The 22568-nt window shown below is 39.5% G+C and overlaps 1 protein-coding gene across 1 annotated transcript in view; it reads right to left on the bottom strand.

Annotated features, from left to right (window-relative positions):
• Window positions 1-22568, bottom strand: part of LOC139153842 (transmembrane channel-like protein 2) — a 590027-nt gene that overhangs the window by 418365 nt on the left and 149094 nt on the right. The window contains 1 exon segment of the mRNA XM_070728265.1: window positions 9631-9721. Within this exon segment, the coding sequence (XP_070584366.1) occupies window positions 9631-9721 (91 nt within the window).

Here is a 22568-nt window from a genome sequence, read left to right as displayed (position 1 = left end):
AGGTTAAGTAACGTGTTTTGAAGGTAGGAGAAAGTTTAACACCCCCCAAAAAAACCCATCGCTTTTATTTGTCTTTGAAACAACACACTGACTATTTGGAAAGAAGTAAAGCAGTTGAGAACTGAAATAGCATCCGGAATACCCCGATCCCATCTCCCCATTTACCATTTATCCTCCTTTCCCATACTGGATATTTGGAAATTGAACATTTGGATATTTGCATTTTGGATATTTGGATACTTGGATATTTCTGGACATTTGTATATCAAAACCTTTCCTTACTTTTTCTCTTTTCTCCTCTTCACCTTGGAACTTTGCAACAACTACAATTTCTATTCCATCAAGACTAAGATTTGATTCCACCTCCTTGAATTTATATCCCTTCACTAAAGTCTTATTAGAACTGAACTGAACTCAACCGAATTAATACTATCTACCGTACTTGACACTCCATAGAACCACCGCCCCAACCTCTACTGATCTTTGGGATTAATGAATTGAACCCTTGAATTGTAATATATAATATTATAATATATAAGACATTATAAATATTTACCTTAGTTACTGAATTATTTAGATAGACTATATTTAGATAGACTATATTGTGATTTGATAGGTTTATCTATCAAGATTCTAGATTCTAGACTTTATTATTAACTATCTTTAATTAATTTCAAATAGCAACTGGACTCACTTAACTGATTCTATAAACTGTGACTCATAGTAATTTAATGCCCTAGGATTTATTTGACTTAATTGATTTAATTGATTAAATTGATTCAAAAGGTCTGAAAGATTAACTGATTGATTGTTTTTCTCTTATATTGAATAATTGTATTATTGAATTATTACCTTTTCTTATTTCTTTTCTTTTCCTTTTTTTCATACATTGAGACATTACTATTTGGGTTATACTAAATTAACTATCAATCCTCTGATTGTTTGAAACTTTAATATAAATCTTCTCTCTCTTTCTACCCCTTAACTGTAACAAATTTTGATATTTTCTTAAAAACTCTCTATTAACTTTACTTTTAAAACTTTAATATATATACTATAATTTTTCAACCCTACTTGAAATACTGTAATTCAAATACTTTTGATAACACCATATATATCTCTTCACACTATATACATCTGCTTACTACACCATACACATATTTTACTACTTATATACTGTCGTAACGATTTCTGTCTAACACAAAAATGTCTGCTTCAAACCAACCGACTCTAATGAAATCTTGGAAGAAAAATGCTAATCAACCTACAACTTCAACTCCAACTCAACAACGCCCTTCAGATCTGTCAGATAAAACATCTCTCCAGCAATCATCACAGGAAATTTCAAATATAACATTAAATGCCTTATTTGAGAAGATGAATAAAATGCCGGACACATTAGACACTAACTTTGAATCTTTAAAGGGAACGATGGGAGAAATGAAGGAGGACATTAAAAAAATCCAAGAACATGCGGGTCATCTTGAAGAACGTACGACCAAACTAGAAGATCAAATGGAAGTTGTCTACGAAACAGTCACGAAAAATACAGAAAAAATAACTACCATTGAAGATCTAACTAACAGGATGGATACTAGATTTCAATTCTCAGAAGCTAAAGCAGAACATATTAACAAATCCCTGGAAGAGTCCCTTATAACTCTGGAACTTGAAAAATCAGCCTTCTTTTTACGCTTCCAAAACATCATTGAAACTGACCAACAAGACCTCCCCGACACAGTAGCAACAATAATAGCCAAAATTACTGGCAAACCAACTGATGAAATCCTTGCGCAAATGGATGAGGTGTATCGACTCTCCACCTCATACGCCAGACGAAATAGGCTCCCCCGAGAGGTCCATGTACGTTTCCTTAAAAGGAAAATGAGAGATGAAATTTACAATGCCTCTAAAGACAATCCAATCACCCATCAAGGCCGGGACATTGTAATTCTTCGTCAAATCCCAAGACGGGTAAGGGAGAAGCGTAAACCATACCAAACATTAGCTACTAAATTAAACAAAGAAGGCATACAATTTAGGTGGATGATACCAGAGGGTATGACAATTACACTTCTGGACAAAAAAATACAAAATCTCTTCACCTGAGGACGCAAGAGATTTCTATGCTCACATCTTGAAAATGGACCAGACTGCCCTGAAAGAATTTGATGCCAGAGATACTCTCCCAAACAAAGAAAGCACTTCTGATGACAACTTAACAAACAAGGACCAAGAACCCCAAAATCAGAATGGCGAATCAATCAGATATGGACCAGTTACCCAGGCAAGAGCAGAAGCAAGAAAAGAGAAATCTAAGGAACTCACACTGCAACAGTAAACAACCTAAAATTACTTTATTCTCAACCAACATCAATGGTCTGAATTCATATAAAAAGAGACAAAAAATATTTCACAAATTGTTTGAAAATAATTATGACATAATTTCATTGCAAGAAACCCATATTAAAAACGAAGAGATCACTCTATTAGCCATCCCCAAATTTGAATTTGAATTTGAAATTTTTTGTGCTTCCGCTGCCGAAAAAAAGAGAGGCATAGTCCTATATGTTAAAAAAATTTATTCTCCAAAATTAATACATACTGACGACAACGGCCAATTACTAATTGTTCAAATAACCCTACAAAACAAGAAAACAATAAATATAATAACAATATATGCACCATCCGTTAAACAATCCACTTACTTTAAAAATCTGCACAAAAAAATATTAGAATTAGATCTAGGTAACTTTGTAATAATTGGAGACTTCAACGCAATAGTAGATGCAAGCAAAGACTACAAAGGCAATTCTAAATACCGTACTCGTAATATTATTCCTTCAACCTTCAAACAAATAATTTATGAATTTGCTTTAAAAGACATCTGGAGATATTTTAACCCTGAATCCACACAGTATACTTTTTTTTCTCCCCCCCACCGAACCTGTTCACGTATTGACATGGCTTGGTCTAACATAGAAACCATAAATCAAATTATTGGCATTCAAATACTTAATGCAACTTGGGCAGATCACAATCCCCTACTACTGACGATAAGAGACAATACTCACAACACTCCCCATAGATGGTCGATGTACTCAACGGTTATTAATCAAAAACAATTCCAACACAAAATACAAAATGATATTCCCCCTTTTATCAAAATCAACTTCAATGGCGAAACACCCAATGAAATAGCGTGGGACGCCACAAAAGCCTACATACGCGGCATTTATATTTCATATACTGCAAATAAGAATAAAGAAAAATATGCTCAACTTCACAAATTAAATATATCTCTCCAAGAAGCCGAAAAAGCACTCTACAACGACCCTAAAAATAATATAATTCTATTAGAAACAAAAACGATTAAACATGAAATAAATCTAATAACACAACAACACATCACCCAAAAAATTAAGAACGCAAAACAAACACACTTCGAATTCGCCAACAAACCAGGACACTGGCTATCACTCAAGCTAGCCCACCAAAAATCTGATAGAAACATAGATTCTTTAGCTGACCCTTCCGGACACTTAAAAACGACTAACTCCGATAAAAAACAAATTATCCAAAATTATTACCAACAACTCTATAAAGCCTCAAATCTGGATGCCGATTTACTATTGAAATATTTACAAACAAATGAACAAAAAACTATGATAACAGATGATCAAAGAACACTCCTAAACAAGTCAATCTCCATCTCAGATATTGAGGCTGCAATAAATAAACAAAAAAACAATAAAACCCCAGGACCAGACGGAATCCCATCCAAATTTTATAAATACCATATCGATACAATGGCACCTATACTTCTAGACATTTATAATAACGCACTCCTACATGCAAAATTACCTAGGTCCTGGTCTGAAACCTACATAACTCTTATCCCCAAGGATACCCAAAATAGACACCTTCTGGAGAATTATAGACCAATCGCACTACTCAATACCGACTATAAAATATTTACATCTATAATCGCGGACAGGCTAAAAAATATATTAAACAAAATTATTCACCCCAACCAAAACGGATTCCTACCGGCAAGAAACATCTCTACAAATACAAGAATCATACTGAATACCTTGGAATATTACGATAAAAACTATGATAAAACAATTGCACTAATATTCATGGATCTTAAAAAAGCTTTCGACAGTCTTCAATGGCATTACCTTATAAATCAAATTGAATACATGAATTTCGGCCCCAAATTTCTCAATTTAATTAAAACCATTCATACTACTCAATCGGTCAAAATCCTTTTCAATAACGATATCACAGACACAATCTCTATAACCAAAGGTGTGCGCCAAGGATGCCCCCTGGCTCCACTCATTTTTATTCTGGCCATAGAAACATTTCTGAAAACTATAAGAAACAACCCACAAATTCACGGTATCACAATTAAGAAAGAACATTACCAATTATAGGCCTTTGCGGACGACATTGTATTTATCTTACAAGATCCCATACAAACAGCACCCATTCTATTTGATGAAATACATAAATTTGGTGAAATATCTGGTCTGCAAATTAATAAGAACAAAACTCAAATTTTGACAAAAAACATGATACCAAAAGATATACTTTCCTTGGAAGAACTAATTAGAATTAAAACTACAAAAAAAATTAAATACTTAGGAATTTGGATGACCTCAAATTATGCTACGATTAAAAAGGATAATTATGAACGACTTCTTAAAGAAATACAACAAGATTTCAATAGATGGTCGAAACTAAATTTATCCATTATGGGGAAAATATTTGCTATTAAATCAAACATTCTTCCAAGGTTTCTCTATCTATTTCAAGTTGCCCCAACAAATCTGAAGAAATCTTTCTTTAACACTTTGCAGAAACAAATAAAGAAATTTATTTGGGCAAAGAAAAAGGCCAGAATAAAACTGAAAAACCTTCAGGATCATCGATCCAGGGGCGGACTTGGACTTCCGGATTTTTATATTTACTACCAAGCCATAATCCTAACAATGATAAAAGATTGGATCACTCTTAAAAATACAAGACTCCTAACTCTAGAAAGTTTCGATCTTCTTGCTGGGTGGCATGCTTTTTTAACAACAGATTATCACAAAATATCCAAATACTTTAAAAATCATTACTTGCGTAAAACTCTAATAACAATTTGGTTTACTATAAAAAAAAATTACTATATTTCGATATCAAAATGGATATCTCCCAATGAATTACTAATTTTTCCTAACCTTTTCTCCCACACCAAAATTTTGAGATACCAACAGTTACTCGACAAATCAGATGCTCTCATACCCAAACAACAATTGAACGACCAAGGAATTAACATAGATTGGCTAACATACCTACAAATTAAATTAAAATACGAGCAACACAAAAAACAATTTGGATTCCAAAATGACAATGTAATAGACATGATTCTTTTCGGCCCCTCTACAAAAATGATTTCAAAACTATATAATTATTTACTAATACAAGAAAATCCTGAAGAACAAGTGAAATGTTGCATGATAGCCTGGGCTCAGAATTTTGGGTATACGATTAACCTAATTGAGTGGGGAAAAACATGGACATTAAACTACAAAATGACAACGGCAATGTCTTATAAAGAGAACCAAATGAAAATGTTTTATCGATGGCACTTGCCCCCAGCAAGAATATCCAAAATGTTCCCCAACTTTTCACCGACTTGTTGGAAATGCAAAACTAAACCGGGAACATATTACCACACATGGTGGACATGCCCACTTGCACAAAAATATTGGACAACAATTCAAAATCTAATTGACCAAGTCATGTCAATTAAATTGCCACTTAAACCTGAGCTTTACCTTTTAGGCATATTTAGGCAAAACCTTACTAAAGCACAAAAATATCTCATCTTACAAATTATAACAGCAGCTAGAATATCGTATGCCTCCCTTTGGAAATACCTTCTTTTTTCGTAATAATTACAAAAATCATAGAATGCGCTGAAATGTCTAAAACAGAAATGGAAGCACAAAATAAAAAAGATTCAGAATACTATTAAATATGGGAAAATTGGTATAAATGGGTTTCTCAAAAAAAATATAAAAATTACTTATTGTAAAATCTTTATTCCACTAAACGACTAAATGCACCTTCGAGCACTTAAATCAACTTCAAACCAATTTAAAAATTGAGCACCAAAAACCAATTAAATTTGCAATAAAATTCATACTATATCTCTTTTTATCTGTCTTTCAACCAACTTAATATATACATTATAACACTAACAACTTTCACCAACATAACTAACTCCTATGCCTACTTATCATATTATTCATATACTCCCCATACTACTTCCAGACAAAAGTCGTCCCTAAAAACGTCTGCGCTAAACGCAGATTTTTCTTTTCTCCCCTTCTCTTTTCTTTTCCCTCCTTATTTACTTGCTACTTACTGTACGTTTATAGTCATTAGGAAATATAACATTTTTGTTAAAAATATGATTTAATGTATACATATAACGATTAAGAAACTAAGAAACATTATATTCCTTCTAGGAAATATATGCATGATAACTTATATATATTACAATGTGTTACCATAAATGTTTGACTTTGTACCCCCCCATTTTCCTTCTTCCGTCCTACCCCAGTTTTTCTTCCTCGCCTTCCCTTCCCTTATCTCCTTTTTCCTTTTTATTATATATGTAAATAAAGTATATTTTTTTAAAAAAAAGATGAACAAAAAGCACTCACCAACTTGAGGAAAGACAATAACATAATCATCCTCCCAGCAGACAAAGGCAATGCCACTGTGGTGATGAACACATCTGACTACCAAGACAAGCTATCCAACCTACTCCAAGACTCCGCTTACAAACCTCTAAGCACAGATCCTACCACCTACCTGGAAAAAACCACCAAATCCAAAATAAAAGCTTCTCCCATCAGTGAAGAAATCCAACAAAGAATCATCCCCAGAGAAAAATCATCCAGATGCCCCAAGCTCTATGGCCTCCCCAAGATACACAAAGAAGGAACATCACTCAGACCCATAGTCAGCTCCATAGGCTCACCCCTACAGAATCTTGCCAAATTTCTCGCCAAACAACTCCAGCCCTATGCAGAATCCATCATGTCTCATGTACAAAACTCATTCCACTTCATAGAAATCATAAAGGAACAAAACCTACAACCCAGTGACCTTCTCGTAAGCTTCGATGTCATATCTCTCTTCACCCAAGTGCCTATCAAAGAAGCCCTGACAGCCATCCAAAACAAATACAACCCCCCGAAGCACATCTTAGACCTGACCAACCACTGCCTGATGAATACATACTTCATCCACAATGGACAAAGATACAAACAGATAGAAGGAGCCCCCATGGGATCACCCCTGTCACCCATCATCGCAAACTTATACATGGAATATTTTGAAACCAATGCCTTGGACAAATCTGAATACAAACCCAAACTCTGGCTTAGATATGTAGATGAAACTTCGTAATTTGGCCACATGGGAAAGAAAAACTGGACAGATTTCTCACACATCTCAACAGCCTACACCCCAAAATACAATTCACCATGGAAATAGAAACCAACAACAAACTTCCCTTCCTGGATGTCCTAATCTACAAAAAACCCGATGGCTCCCTAGGACACACCGTCTACCAGACGAAGACACACACCAACCGCTACTTGAATGCAAAATCCCACCACCACCCCGCACAGATCAATTCCGTAGCCAAGACCCTCATTTCCAGAACCAAACGCCTAGCCGACAAAGACCACCTGGAACCAACATCCTAAGAAACCCGAAAGACAATATCCAACTAGAAAACCAGGGAGTTTATCAAATACCGTGTAAAATCTGCCCAGCCACATATATTGGACAAATGAACAGGAGAGTAAATGCACGTGTTGCAGAACATAAGAATGCATTAAAGAAAAAAGAAAAAAACTCCTCCCTTTTCCAACACTTCAAAACTACAGGACATGAAATTGATTTCGACAGTACCAAATTAATTTCCAAAACAGAACACTACAGCAAAAGAATAATCATGGAAGCCATCGAGATAGAAAAACATCCCCAAAATATGAACAAGCGGGATGATACCTCTCGCTTACCAGACATCTGGAAACCAGCCCTCAAACGTATCCCAGCCATAGAAACCAGACTCAGAACACACATTGTAAAACAATCAAGTAGCCTGCAAGTTCCAACTACTCAGGATATCACGCCTAATCTACAACCATTAACTAATCAGCATACCTCAGCTACATCAACGACCCCAATTGTTACCCCACTGACTCACCAGGAAGTTTCTACACAGCAGGCAATTGCTGAGCCATCAAACCACACCCAGCCACCAGTATTTATAGAAGGAAGGCAGCTCAGGTCTCGCAGTGTTCGCCTGAGAACAAGGACAGAAACACCAGCCTGAAGATGATGAGTGAGACCTCGTCGAAACGTCGCCAGAAATGTCAAAATCCTACACGGGAAGAAACCCGGATTTGGAAATTTCTGGCGACGTTTTGACGAGGTCTCACTCGTCATCTTCAGGCTGGTGTTTCTGTCCTTGTTCGCCTTAGACATTGAGAAAATACATCTGCTCTCTGTGATGCATATTCATCAACAACCAGCATATGAATGAAAAGAATTCTTCCTGCCAACTGCCAAAACTGACTATATACCTGTATGCAAATTAGCCCTCATGTACCATTCTATTCCCCTTTTCCATGTTACATGCTAACAATATGTATGTATGTAGATTGTTCTGAGTTCGGGTTTTACCCCGTGTAAAATCCCTTCATCAGTGATTGTCACAGCTTTAGTCAGGCACACAATTGGTGTCCTTTTCTTCCTACCAGATTGAGAGCCTTCTGTGGATCAATCAGGGAGATTGCGGAGTGTGCTCTCTTATTTCATCACCCCTCTGAGGCGATTTAGGTCCATCAGAACCGCCTTTCAGTTCAAATTTTGTTGCAATCCCATTGAGCCCTGTGGAGATGGTCATATTGCCATGATGTCAGCCCCACCCTCTTGCCTGATTCTACTTAGCTTCATGGCTCTACTTAAATGTTCCTTTCAGGTGGTGCTTTTGCCTGGAGTTTTCTTAAAGGGGGAAGGGCTAGCTTGAATCTCTTGGCACTTTTTTGGAGGTTTCTGGTGCTATAACGTTTCTGGCACTGTTCTTTTGGGATGTACTTCCCATACCATGCTGTTGCTTTCCCTTATGTCAGGGCAGGGAAATGATTATCGGAAATATTCATAATTTATAAATTATATTAAAAGGTTGTGTTCTTACAGAACATCTTTTAGTAAAAAATATTTATTAACAATTAAATGGGGGTGGGAGTAGGACAACTTGTAGTTATGCCCTGTTCTTTGTTTTATTTAGTCTTAACACTCTTTGTACTCTGCCCACAACTTCCATTTCTTTTATTAATAAGTTGGCAGGAGAGTAGATTTTAAAGTGTTTAGAATGAATGAGGGAATGCAGTAGTAGAGATGCATTTATCCAAGTTAATTTCTGTCTGCCAAACATTGAATTTTAGGTTTTGAAACTCATGTCAATATTTTCACTTTTAATATAAATCATTCAGACTTCTAAATTTTAATAATATAAACATCTTATAAATAATGCTGATCGCTTACCTTTGTCAACATCATCTTATATGCATATAACTTTTTTCCTTTTCCCTTTCCCAAAGCACCTTCAAATTTTTCTACAAAATCTTGAGCCTCCCTAAGTAAAAAATAATAATTGAAAAAGATTATATGTATACCTGTCTATAAGAGATAGTTGGTTTAAATGACTTCTAAAACTTAATCACAATAAGTAATCACAATAAGTATATTGCAAATATTAAAAGTACTGGGGTTGAACTGACAGAGCTCATTCTGATGCTGAGGGTTGTTTTGAACTATGATGAGAGGAAATAAATTTGACAAGGTAAATAAATAAATGAGATGAAAACTCTGATTCATGGTCTGAAGGGTGAAAGTGACCACATCATATTTCAATGTAATGTAAACACAAACAACAGAAAATAACTCAACCAGTGTCTTAAACCTTAAAAGGGCTGATTTTAACAAACTTAGAGACACTAGGAAATATTCCATAGATGGAAATCCAAAAGAGGAAAACAACTAAAGAATTATGTGAAATTCAGAAAAATGCCATAATAAAAGCCCATTCCAGTGCAATACTACTAAAAAAGAAAAACAAGAAAATCCAAAAGAAACCGTCACGTCTGCAACAAAGATGTCTCTGACATATTGAAAGACAAAAAGGACAAACATAAAACTTATCAGGAAAGACTTAACTAACTCAATCTGTATAGTCTGGAGGACAGAAGGGAATGGAGGGACATGATCAAAACATTTAAATATGTTAAAGAATTAAAAAAGGTTCAGGAGGGAAGTGTTTTTAATAGGAAAGTGAACACAAGAACAAGGGGGCACAATTTGAGGCTAGTTGGGGGAAAGATCAGAAGCAATGTGAGAAAATATTATTTTACTGAAAGAGTAGTAGATGCTTGGAACAAACTTCCAGAAGACGTGGTTGGTAAATCCACAGTAACTGAATTTAAACATGCCTGGGATAAACATATACCCATCCTAAGATAAAATAAAGGAAATAGTATAAGGGCAGATTAGATGGCCTATGAGGTCTTTTTCTGCCATCAACCTTCTATGTTTCTATGTTTAAGCACAGAAAATGGAAAGAGGAACATAGAACTTTTGAAAGTTTGCCTCTGTAAAGTTTGAAACTCTGTAAAGTTTGAATTTACAGAGGCTGGGGAAAGAGGAACTGGCTGAGAACTGTGAGTTTGAGTAAGAAAAGGAGGAGAAAGGTAGCGGCCTGCGCATGAATCATATAACTGAACACTCAACCCCACCCGATACAGCTCTCTCACCACACTCCCATACTCATCTTGCAAAATACCTACATACACCCTTCAAAAGAACGTAACAAACTAAAAGCACAACTTCCCTCATTCTACTCTCCCACATCCACCTTGCAACCAACCAAACATATGGAAGACACACATGGAAGACAGACCCATCACACACAAGGATGAGGAAGGAACTGTAAGAACACTTGTAAGAGCTTTTATTAAGATTTACAAAGTGGCGCTCAAGGCGGCAAGATGCGCGTATCATGCTGCCTTGATTGCATCAGCGGAATCCTGCCCGACCGCTCTGTTTAGGGTGACCCGCTCCCTTCTTAATCAGGGGGGAGTTGGGGAGCCCTTGCAGAGTAGTGCTGAGGATTTTAACACATTTTTCGCTGATAAAATCGCTCGGATCCGGACGGACCTCAACTCCAATTGGGAAACAGAGTCGACTGACAACGAGTCAGTTGAGGTGACTGGGGCACGTACTTGTCCACCTGTCTGGGAGGAGTTTGATCTGGTGACACCTGATGAAGTGGACAAGGCCATTGGAGCTGTGAGTTCTGCCACCTGCTTACTGGATCCATGTCCCTCCTGGCTGGTTTCGGCCAGCAGGGAGGTGACACGGAGCTGGGTCCCCGAGATTGTCAATGCCTGCTTTGGAAGGGGGTCCTTTCCAGCTCCTTATAAGGAGGCACTTGTGCACCTCCTCCTCAAGAAGTCTTCCCTGGACCCAGCCGTGCTTAATAACTACCGTCCAGTCTCCAATCTTCCCTTTATGGGGAAGGTTGTTGAGAAGGTGGTGGCGCTCCAACTCCAGCAGTCCTTGGAAGAAGCCGATTATCTAGGTCCCCAGCAGTCTAGATTCAGACCCGGCTACAGCACGGAAACTGCTTTGATCGTGTTGATGGATGATCTCTGGCGGGCCCGGGACAGGGGCTTGTCTTCTGTCCTGGTGCTCCTTGACCTCTCAGCGGCTTTCAATACCATTGACCATGGTATCCTTCTATGCCGGCTGGAGGGGTTGGAGTGGGAGCCACTGTTTTCCAGTGGTTCTCCTCCTACCTATCCGGTCGGTCTCAGTCGGTGTTAGTGGGGGGTCAGAGGTCGACCTCGAGGTCTCACCCTTGTGGGGTGCCTCAGGGGACGGTCCTCTCCCCCCTGCTGTTCAATATCTACTTGAAACCGCTGGGTGAGATCATCCAGGGGCATGGGGTGAGGTATCATTAGTATGCGGATGATACCCAGTTATACATCTCCACCCTATGTCCAGTCAACGAAGCAGTGGAAGTGATGTGCCAGTGCCTGGAGGCTGTTGGGGTCTGGATGGGTGTCAACAGACTCAAACTCAACCCGAATAAGACGGAGTGGCTGTGGGTTCTGCCTCCCAAGGACAATTCCATCTGTCCATCCATAACCCTGGGGGGGGGATTATTGACCCCCTCAGAGAGGGTCCTCCTCGATCCACAGCTCACATCTTTCAGCTGTGGCGAGGGGGGCATTTGCCCAGGTTCGCCTGGTGCACCAGTTGCTGCCCTATCTGGACCAGGACTCCCTGCTCACAGTCACTCATGCCCTCATCACCTCGAGGTTCAACTACTGTAATGCTGTGAGAGCAATCATGGGCTTCCAAAGGTATGCCCATGTTACACCAATACTCTGCAGTCTGCATTGGTTGCCGATCAATTTCCAGTCACAATTCAAAGTGTTGGTTATGACCTATAAAGCCCTTCATGGCATCGGACCAGAATATCTCTGGGACCACCTTCTGCCGCACGAATCCCAGCGACCGGTTAGGTCCCACAGAGTTTGCCTTCTCCAGGTCCCGTCGACTAAGCAATGTTGTTTGGCGGGACACAGGAGAAGAGCCTTCTCTGTGGCGGCCCTAGCCCTCTGGAACCAGCTCCCCCCAGATATCAGAGTTGGCCCCACCCTCCTTGCCTTTTGCAAGCTCCTTAAAACCCATCTCTGTCGTCAGGCATGGGGGAATTGAAATTTCCCTTCCCCCTAGGCTTATAGAATTTATACATGGTATGCTTGTATGTATGAGTGGTTCTTTAAATTGGGATTTTTTAGATTATTTTTAATATTAGATTTGTTTACATTGTATTTTTATACTGTTGTTAGCCGCCCCGAGTCTTCGGACGGGGCGGCATACAAATCTAATAAATAAAATAAATAAATAAATAAATAAATAAATAAACTGACTCCATGGTGATTTGCAAATTGTGTTCTATGTATACACTTCTACCCTCAAACCTCATAAACTTTACATGCAACAAATGTAAATTAATCCAAGTACTTGAGGAAAAAATAGAAAACCTAGAAAAAACCTAAAAACTCTGAAACAAAAACATCAAAATGAGAAAGACCAACAAACTCCTAGCACAACCAACACCTCAGAGAAGCAAAACAGAATCAATCCCCCAGAGGATGAAAATGGCTGGACACATGTCACACAAAGAAAGAAAAACAAACCAAATACAAAACCGCTACCAATTCCAACCCACCCCTCCAATCTCCACCACCTACAAGCAACAAATACTTAGGACTCCTAACACAAGAGAACCCAGAGATAATTGACAAAGAATCACCAGAAAGAAAGCACAATAAAACAGTGACACCAGACGCCACTGCAACAAAGAAAATCAACCTCCACCACCAACCCAATCAAAAGGAAAAGGACAGTGCTGGTGATTGGTGACTCAATTCTCAGGGGAACTGAACCTACCATCTGCAGACTGGACAATCAAACCAGAGAGGTGTGCTGCCTCCCTGGAGCTAAAATCTCTGACATAACACAAAACCTACCCAAAATAATAAAATCAACAGATTACTACCCCCTACTGGTGATCCATGTGGGAGTCTCCCGAGTCTGCGGAGTGGGGCGGCATACAAATCCAATAAATAATAATAATAATAATAATAATAATAATAAATAATAATAACAAATGACACAGGGAAGGACAAGAATGCAATGATGAGAGACTACGACCAATTGGGCAACACAGTCAAAAACATAAGTACACAGGTTTTTTTCTTCCATCCTAACCACAAGAAGACAACACCCAGCCAGAGAACACAAAATCCCACAAATAAACTATTGGCTAAGGAGATGGTGTTGCCAAAATAACTTTGATTTCCTCGACCACGGCCTACAATATCTCCAAAAAGGACTTCTAGCAAGGGATGGGCTACGCCTCACTAGAGCTGGAAAGAACCGAGGAAATCGACTAGCCCAATTATCAGGAGGGCTTTAAACTTGGACCAAGAGGGGCGGGTGACCAAACTATGAGACTGAATAACAAACAAAATAAGGAAAGTGAACAGGTCAAGCCTACAAATTTACTGGAGGATAAAAAATGTTCACTCAGAATCAGACACAAACAACTAAAATGCCTATACACAAATGCACAAAGCCTGTGGAACAAACAGAACAAACTGGAAATACTAATGCTTGAGGGTGAATATGATCTAATTGGAATAACAGAAACTCGGTGGGACAAAACACACAAAAGGAACATGCAGATAAAGGGATACAAAAAAGAAAAATAGGTCAAACAAGAAAGGATATGGAGTTGCACTATACATAAAATACCACTACACTGTCACAGAGCTACATCCAACCAAATAACATAACCCTCTAGAAAGCATATGGGTTAACATAAAAGAAAAAAGGTGCAACATTACAATAGGAGTATACTACAGACCACCAAACCAAACTGAAACAATGGACAACCCCTTTACAAGCCAACTAACAGAAATATGCAAAAAGCCCAACACAATAATAATGTGGGACTTTAAGTACCCCAACATCAATTGGAACATTCCTAACCAGTCTCGCAGACAACTTTCTGGCCCAAAAAAGTGGAAACAGGAACCAGAGGGACTGCAAAATTAGATCTAATACTCACAAACAGGGAAGAAATGATAGAGGGAATTAAAGTAGAAGGGACGTTGGTTGAAAGTGACCAAGTCATTCTAAAATACAATATATTGCAATCACTAACTGCTGGACCCAACACCACTATAGTCCCAGACTTCAGAAAAGCGGACTTCAATAAACTCAGTGTGCTGTCCCCAGAGTCAGAGATAGTTGGACTGTATTTAGGCAGGTTTCTTTAAGATATTGCACTAGGGGAAATGTAGTGAAATTGCACTCTGGGTAATGTAGTTTTACATGTGACCATAGTTCCCTCTAAGCTGAGCAGGTGAGCAATCGCTCACTTAAAAATCATCATCAACTTAGAGTTTTCCAAACCTGCCCAGAAGCCGAGAGGGAAATTTTATTATTATTTCTGTGTCGCCCAGTCCCGAAGGGACTGCTGCTCAGACACTATACTTTTCCGCCCACCCCAAAAAAAATTTAGAGAGAACACTGCATGTGACCACATTTGTGTATTCCTATTGGCTCTGACTCGGCATGAGGGGTAATTGGAGAGAACATTCCAGAGGGTCTTTGTCTTCACTCACTAAGCCAGCCAGCATGTAGATGCTACACCTGGAGCCTGGGTCAATTCAACCTCTTTTTACCTGCACAATGGGAAAGATTATACTGCAGAAGAATTGCATCATAACTGTGAGTTATTGTGAGAATGCCTGTAATAAAATGATCTGTGATACCTCATTGTGGTGAGTTATCTGACTGGGAAAAGTTGATTTGTACCAGAACAGTAAAAAGAGGTTGTAAAAAGAGACAGTAAAAAGGGGCTGTAAAAAGAGGCTGAAATTCATGTCTCCTGGCACAGCTGCAAGCCCTCAAAGCAATCACTGCCGCCTTAAAGAAGTAATCAGCCTACTAAAAAAGATTAAACCTCTCTCTGGTTCCCTGCAAACTTAATAGCCTGAAAGAGGTCTGACCCCACTTCTGATGACCAGAAGCCTTAAGTTCTCATCCTGAGGGTGCTGCATGCTATGTTACTGCCTTCTGAAGCCTTAAGAATAAGAGTAAAGAAATCCCCCCCCCACTTCTTTCCTCCCAGCTACTGCCTTGGAAAAGTGTTGCTCTAATCTGCTCAACATAAGGGAAGAAGGGAGGCACTTTTGCATTTAAAGGCTATTATGCTTGCATGTTTCAACTATTTCTGGATCTACAAACTCAGAGTCTTTGCCTCTCTCCACAACACTAACTAAGAAGCCTACATTAAACTTATGCCTGAGAATTGAATGCTTGTTCTAGAAAATAGCACATGGCTCCCTTTAGACCAAGGAATTAAAGGGCCAGTGTACCTAAGCCTTTACTAGCAAATAGTGCCATCTACTGGTTGAGGTGGAAATCCACTTGAATACGCTTGGGCCTTTAGCATGCCCTGTTGTTCAAATCTTGGGCCTTAGCAAAGAAGCAGCGCCATCTGGTGGTCACACTCTGAATCTCAGTTAAAATACGCCAAAGCTTAGAATATGCCTGCCGCCTCCCTCTACTGGCCACCAGCTGAATTTTGCTAAACACACTAAAGCCAAACAAGCCAAGTGTAGCCCACTACCAAGCCTTTAGCATGCCCTGTTGTTCAAAGCAAGCCAAGCCAAGTGAACCTAAGCAAGCCAAGCCAAGCCAAAGCAAGCCTAGCAAAGCAAATCAAAACAAGCCAAGCATAGCCTAACAAGCCAGTCCGGCAAGAAGCAAAGCAACAGCAAGCAGCGGAGAGCAAAGAGCAAAACCCAAGTATCTCCCACTCTCGAACACCAACAGCACCTCCTAGTGGCTGTGGACAAGCAACTAAATATGAAGTGGGAACAATTCAACTCACAGCAGAGCCTATATGAGGAATGGAACAAGTAGTACCAAAGCATGGAAAAACTTTGGAAGAAATTGTTATATCTCTCCAACATCAAGGAAGAAGAGCTTTCCTCACATCGCATTCAGTCGCTACATGAAGAGTGCAAGAGAGCTTGCATACTTTGGAAAAACTGTGAATGGCAGCTAATCGACACTCAACCTGAATTACAAGATGAGGATCTTCTGAAGGACACACAAGCTATCCAGCAGACAAACAAAGAATGAGCAAAGTTCCTCCTACACAGATTTCATTTTTTCAAACCCATCGAAGATGAAGAGGCACAACTTGAAGCAATATTAGCCAGATTAAAGGAGGAAAAGGCCAGATCATGGGCCAACCATGAGAAAGAAATGGCCAGAGCACAGGCCAATCATGAGGCACAAATGGCCAAACTAAAAGAAGAAGTAGCCAAACAAAAGAAAGAAATAGCCAAACTTGACCATTTGATGAGTAAGAAGATGGGCCCAAACAACAGTGGCAAGGCCTATGAAAAAGAACAAGATTCACAATAGCAGGGAGGTGAATCTCATCAACCAGAGATACCAAAAGGTCAGGCATGTGACATTGCACGCTCTGTATCACAAGATCCCTCCCTCACCATTACAAAACATAGCCTAATGGACCAAGACGCTAAGGGTAACCAAGGAGATCCTTCAGCAGCAGTGAAGGAGTCCCAGCCAGAAGGTTCACAAGCAATTGTGAAGTGTAACCTCAATGCTGAAGCTGAGACATTCCCGTCAAACCTACAAGACCCCTTGAATGTGGGATACCAGATATATCCATAGGTATGCCTGGAAAAGGCCGTGAAACCGTATGCAATGATAGACACACAAAGCAACCAATCATTATCTAGGTCTGCATTTCTTGACCTCTTTGACATCCAGACCAAGGAAGCACACTACACAATATTAGCATGCGCTGGATAGCAGCGCATGGCGAGGAGGAAAACCAGTGGATACTGCGTAGAATCATCAGATGGGAGTGCAACATTCACACTACCACCATTGCCAGAATGTGACAAGTTGCCAGATAATCGCAGCCAAATCGCGTTGCTTGAAGTAGCAAGCAATGTACCCCACTTGAAGCCATGCCAAGAAGAGCTCATAACTTTCAAAGACCATCCTGTCCTAGAAGTGACAGTACTCCAGACTAACAAGGAAGACAATGATGTAGACATATCAATAGAGGACAACAAGGAGGACAATGACTTAGCCACCTCAATAGAGGACAAATGTTCTCCACAGCTCATAGAAGGAGAATTTAAACAAGACACTAGCGGAAGCTGGGTTGCGCCACTGCCCTTTCAACGCTCACCTAACAACCATGAGCAAGCTTCCTCCCACCCTTTTAACCTGAGAAGACTTATGAACAAGAAGCCTGAAATCAAAGCTCATCTGGTGGAGTTCATGGACAAGATGATCCAGAACGGACACGCTGAACTTACCCCATCTCCTAAAAGGAACAAAAAATGGTGGTACTTGCCATTCTCGGGAGTGTACCTTTCACAAAAGCTAGAGCAAAAACGAAAAAGGGAGTCAAGACATACCTCCCTGAGCAGTCTTCAAGGCATCAGTGTACAATGCCCGCCTGGCACCATGACAAAAAGAGAGCTGCATGTTTTCTCAGATGCATCCACGCAAACAATAGCAGCCATGGCATATACCAGAATCTACAGCGGGGAGCATAACTTCCAAGCCCCTTTTCCAGCTTCTATTCCTGCTCCTGTTCCTATGGAACTCTTTCCACTTTCTCTTCTAGTTTCTAGTCCAGGTCCAGGTCCAGTTTCTGATCCTGATCCTGCTCCAGTTCCTACGGCATCTGCTTCTGTTCCTGATCCTGTGGAACCTGTTCCTGTTCCAGGTCCAGGTCCAGTTTCTGATCCTGCTCCTGCTCCAGTTCCTACAGCATCTGCTCCTGTTCCTGATCCTGTGGAACCTGTTCCAGTTTCTCTTCCAGGTCCAGATTCTGATCCAGTGTCTGTTCCAGTTCTGATTACACCTGTTCCTGTCAATCTGTTCCTGTTTGTGTTCCTGTCCTGGTTGCACCTGTTCCTTGTCCTGTTGCAGGACAAGAACACATCTCCAAATTCTTGGCACATGGGACTTGTGCTCCAAGTTCTGCCCAGTGCAAAGAAGTTCGCCAAGAAGATCTATGCCATACCAGTTACCAACCTAGTCTTGCTGAAAACACAGATCGAGCTTCAAGACTGAACCTCAAGCTTTGCATGCCTTATGTCTACTTCAGTGTTTGCATTGTTTGATTATATGCTTCATTTACTTTTGTTATTTAGTTTGGATAGACTGTTATTCTATGTCCTTTATTTAGTCAATTAGATGGTTATGTTACATTGCTTACGCTATGCATTATTTACCTTAGTAAGATAGTTAAGCTGCACTATATAGCCTATATCTTTGTTTATTTCAATTTATTTGCTAGTTAGCGTGGGATTTTACAAATTCCAGGTGGGGAGTGTGCTGTCCCCAGAGACAGAGATAGTTGGACTGTATTTAGGTATGTTTCTTTAAGATATTGCATTAGGGGAAAGTAGTGAAATTGCACTCTGGGTAATGTAGTTTTACATGTGACCACATTTGTGTATTCCTATTGGCTATGACTTGGCATGAGGGGTAATTGGAGAGAACATTCCAGAGGGTCTTTGTCTTCACTCACTAAGCCAGCCAGCATGTAGATGCTACACCTAGAGCCTAGGTCAATTCAACCTCTTTTTACCTGCACAATGGAAAAGATTATACTGCAGAAGAATTGCATCATAATTGTGAGTTATTGTGAGAATGCCTGTAATAAAATGATCTGTGATACCTCATTGTGGTGAGTTATCTGACTGGGAAAAGTTGAGCTTATACCAGAACACTCAAAGACAATCTGGAAAAGATCCCCTGGAAGGAAGTTCTAAAGGGTAAATGCACACAAGAAGCTTGGGAGGTCCGAAAAAATACAATCATAGAGGCCCCAAACCACACAACCCCTATGAAAAAGAAAAACAAGAAAACTAAAAAGAAACCAGCATGGCTAAACAAACACCTCACAGACAACCTAAATGAAACAAGTCAAATACAAAAAATGGAAAGAAGCACACATAACCAAGGCAGAATTCCAACAAACAGCCAGAATCTGTGAAAAAAAAAATAAGAAGAGCAAAGGCCCAACACAAGCCATACCTTGCAATGAAAGTCTATGACAACAAAAAAAGTTCTTCCAGCACATAAACAACAACAAGAAAATCAAGGAAACAGTTGCTACACTAAAAGATGAAGTCGGTAAAGAAATCACAGATAACAGAGACAACACACAGCTGTTTAACGTTTATTTTGCACCAGTTTTCATACAAAAAGAAACCCCCAACCAACTAACCTGCAACACAGCTGCAAAAAACAGCCCCAGAACTGAACTCAACATAAATAAACAACATAATAAGGGACCCCTTGTGGGAGCTCAATGAGTATAAATCACCAGGACCAGATGGACTACACCCCAGAGTCCTAAAAGAACTGGCAGACACCATCGCAGAACCACTATTCCTTATCTACCAAAAATCCTGGAACACAGCAGAGCTACCAGAAGATTGGAAATGAGCTGATGCAGTCCCCATCCACAAAAAAGGAAAAAACACAGACCCAGACAACTACAGACCAATCAGTCCTACATCTATACCTGGAAAAATAATCAAAAAACAGCTTTGCCACTACCTAAAAACAAACAAGATAATAACTAACAGCCAACCTGGGTTTGTCAGAAACAAATCATGCCAAACCACTCTCATATAATTTTTCAACATCATAACCAAATTAGTAGACCAATGCAATGCTGTAGACCAGTGTTCCCTCTATTTTTTTTCCAGTGTGGGTAGAAAAGTACAGTGTCTGAGCGGCAGTCCCTTCGGGACTGGGAGGCACAAAAGTCAAATAAATGAATGAATGAATGAATTAATTAATTAATTAATTAATATTCATGCCTCAGCGCCTGATTTTTTTTCACAGATGTCACCCAAGACAACTTATTTTGTAATTATTTGGGGCTCGGTGCTGGGGCAGAATAAGGTCCCTTCCCACTATGTTATTCTGTTAGTTTATATTTCAATTAATATCATTATCCTCTTATAAATCCAGACAGGCTGTCATGCAAAATAAACAAGGTTCTGTCATTAGACTTGGGGTGATCTATAGCCCATGGAGAGGGGCAGCATACAAATCCAATAAATAAATCTGAGGAATATGACAACAAGATGGTGGATGAAATTACCCAAATGGCAGTAAAGGGAGATATTGTGGTTATGGGTGTTTTCAACATGCCTGATGTTGACTGGAATATCCCCAGTGCCCTTACATGCAAAAGTAAGAATATCGTAGAGGCCTTTACAGGAGCAGCTCAGGCACAGCTGGTTAAGGCATCGACTAGAAGGGAGAACATTCTAGATTTAGTTTTTACGAAAGGGAATTGGGTTTCAGAGGTTAAGGTGGGAGAAAATTTAGGTTGCAGTGACCATCTATGTTTGCGGTTTGATGTAAAAACTGATTGTGAGCAATCCTATACTGCAACCAAAGTATTGGATTTCAGAAAAACAAATTTTAATGCAATGGGGGAATATTTAAATAATGAATTAAAGGGGAGGGATAAAATGGCAGGAACGAGCACCCAGTGGACTGTATTAAAAAAGGCCATCTTAAAAGCCACAGGACTGTATGTAAGGCAAATAACTAAAGGTAAAAGGAAGAAGAAACCGCTATGGTTTAGCAATGATGTAAGGGCTATAGTCAATGCAAAAAAGGCTGCTTATAGGAGGTATAAAGAGTCTGGAAGTATAGCTGATAGAGAGGTGTATAAAATGAGACAGAAGGAGGCAAAACAGATAATACATGCTGCTAAAGCTTCAAAAGAGGAAGAAATTGCCAAATCTGTAAAGAAGGGGGATAAAACCTTCTTCAGATATATTAGTGATAGGAAGAAGAAAAACTGCAGCATCACGAAGCTTAGTACTGGGAATAATACATGCGTTGATGGGAATAAGGAGATCACTGACCATTTCAATAGCTACTTCTGTTCAGTTTTCTCAAAAGACACCGTACAAAATAATACTATAGAGGGATATAGCATTGCTTCCAGCTCTACGGATTCATCTCCAGTGATCTTAGAAGCCGATGTCTTAGAAGAACTTGAATTATTAAAGATAAATAAGGCAATGGGTCCAGATGACATCCACCCCAGAGTTCTTAACGAACTCAGATCTGCCATTGCTACCCCCTTGACTGATTTGTTTAACCAATCCCTGTTAACAGGAGATGTTCCTGAGGATTGGAGAATGGCCAGTGTTGTGCCTATCCACAAGAAGGGCAGTAGAGAAGAAGCTGGTAACTACAGGCCAGTTAGCTTGACATCAGTTGTAGTTAAAATGATGGAGACTCTACTCAAAAAGAGCCTAAATCAGCACCTAAAAACAATAACTTATTGGATCCAAATCAGCATGGCTTTACTGAAGACAAATCATGTCAAACTAATCTCATTGATTCCTTTGACTATGTCACAAAGGTGTTAGATGAAGGTGGTGCGGTGGATATTGCCTATCTGGACTTCAGCAAAGCCTTTGATATGGTTCCACATAAAGAGCTGATAGATAAAATAGGGAAGATTGGAATTAATCCCTGGATAGTTCAATGGATTTGCAGCTGGCTGAAGCGTAGACATCAGAGTGTTATTGTTAGTGGCGAGTATTCAGAGCAGAGACAGGTTACAAGCGGTGTGCCACAAGGGTCTGTTCTGGGTCCTATTCTTTTTAATATGTTTATGAGTGACATAGGGGAAGGTTTGGTAGGGAAGGTTTGCCTATTTGCCAATGACTCTAAAGTGTGCAATAGGGTTGATATTCCTGGAGGCATCTGCAATCTGGTAAATGATTTAGCTT

This window comes from Erythrolamprus reginae, chromosome Z (assembly GCF_031021105.1).
Source record: "Erythrolamprus reginae isolate rEryReg1 chromosome Z, rEryReg1.hap1, whole genome shotgun sequence".
NCBI classification, from domain to species: Eukaryota; Metazoa; Chordata; class Lepidosauria; order Squamata; family Dipsadidae; genus Erythrolamprus; species Erythrolamprus reginae.
Note: the sequence above shows the minus strand (reverse complement) of the source record. Positions and strands in the feature narration are given on the sequence as shown.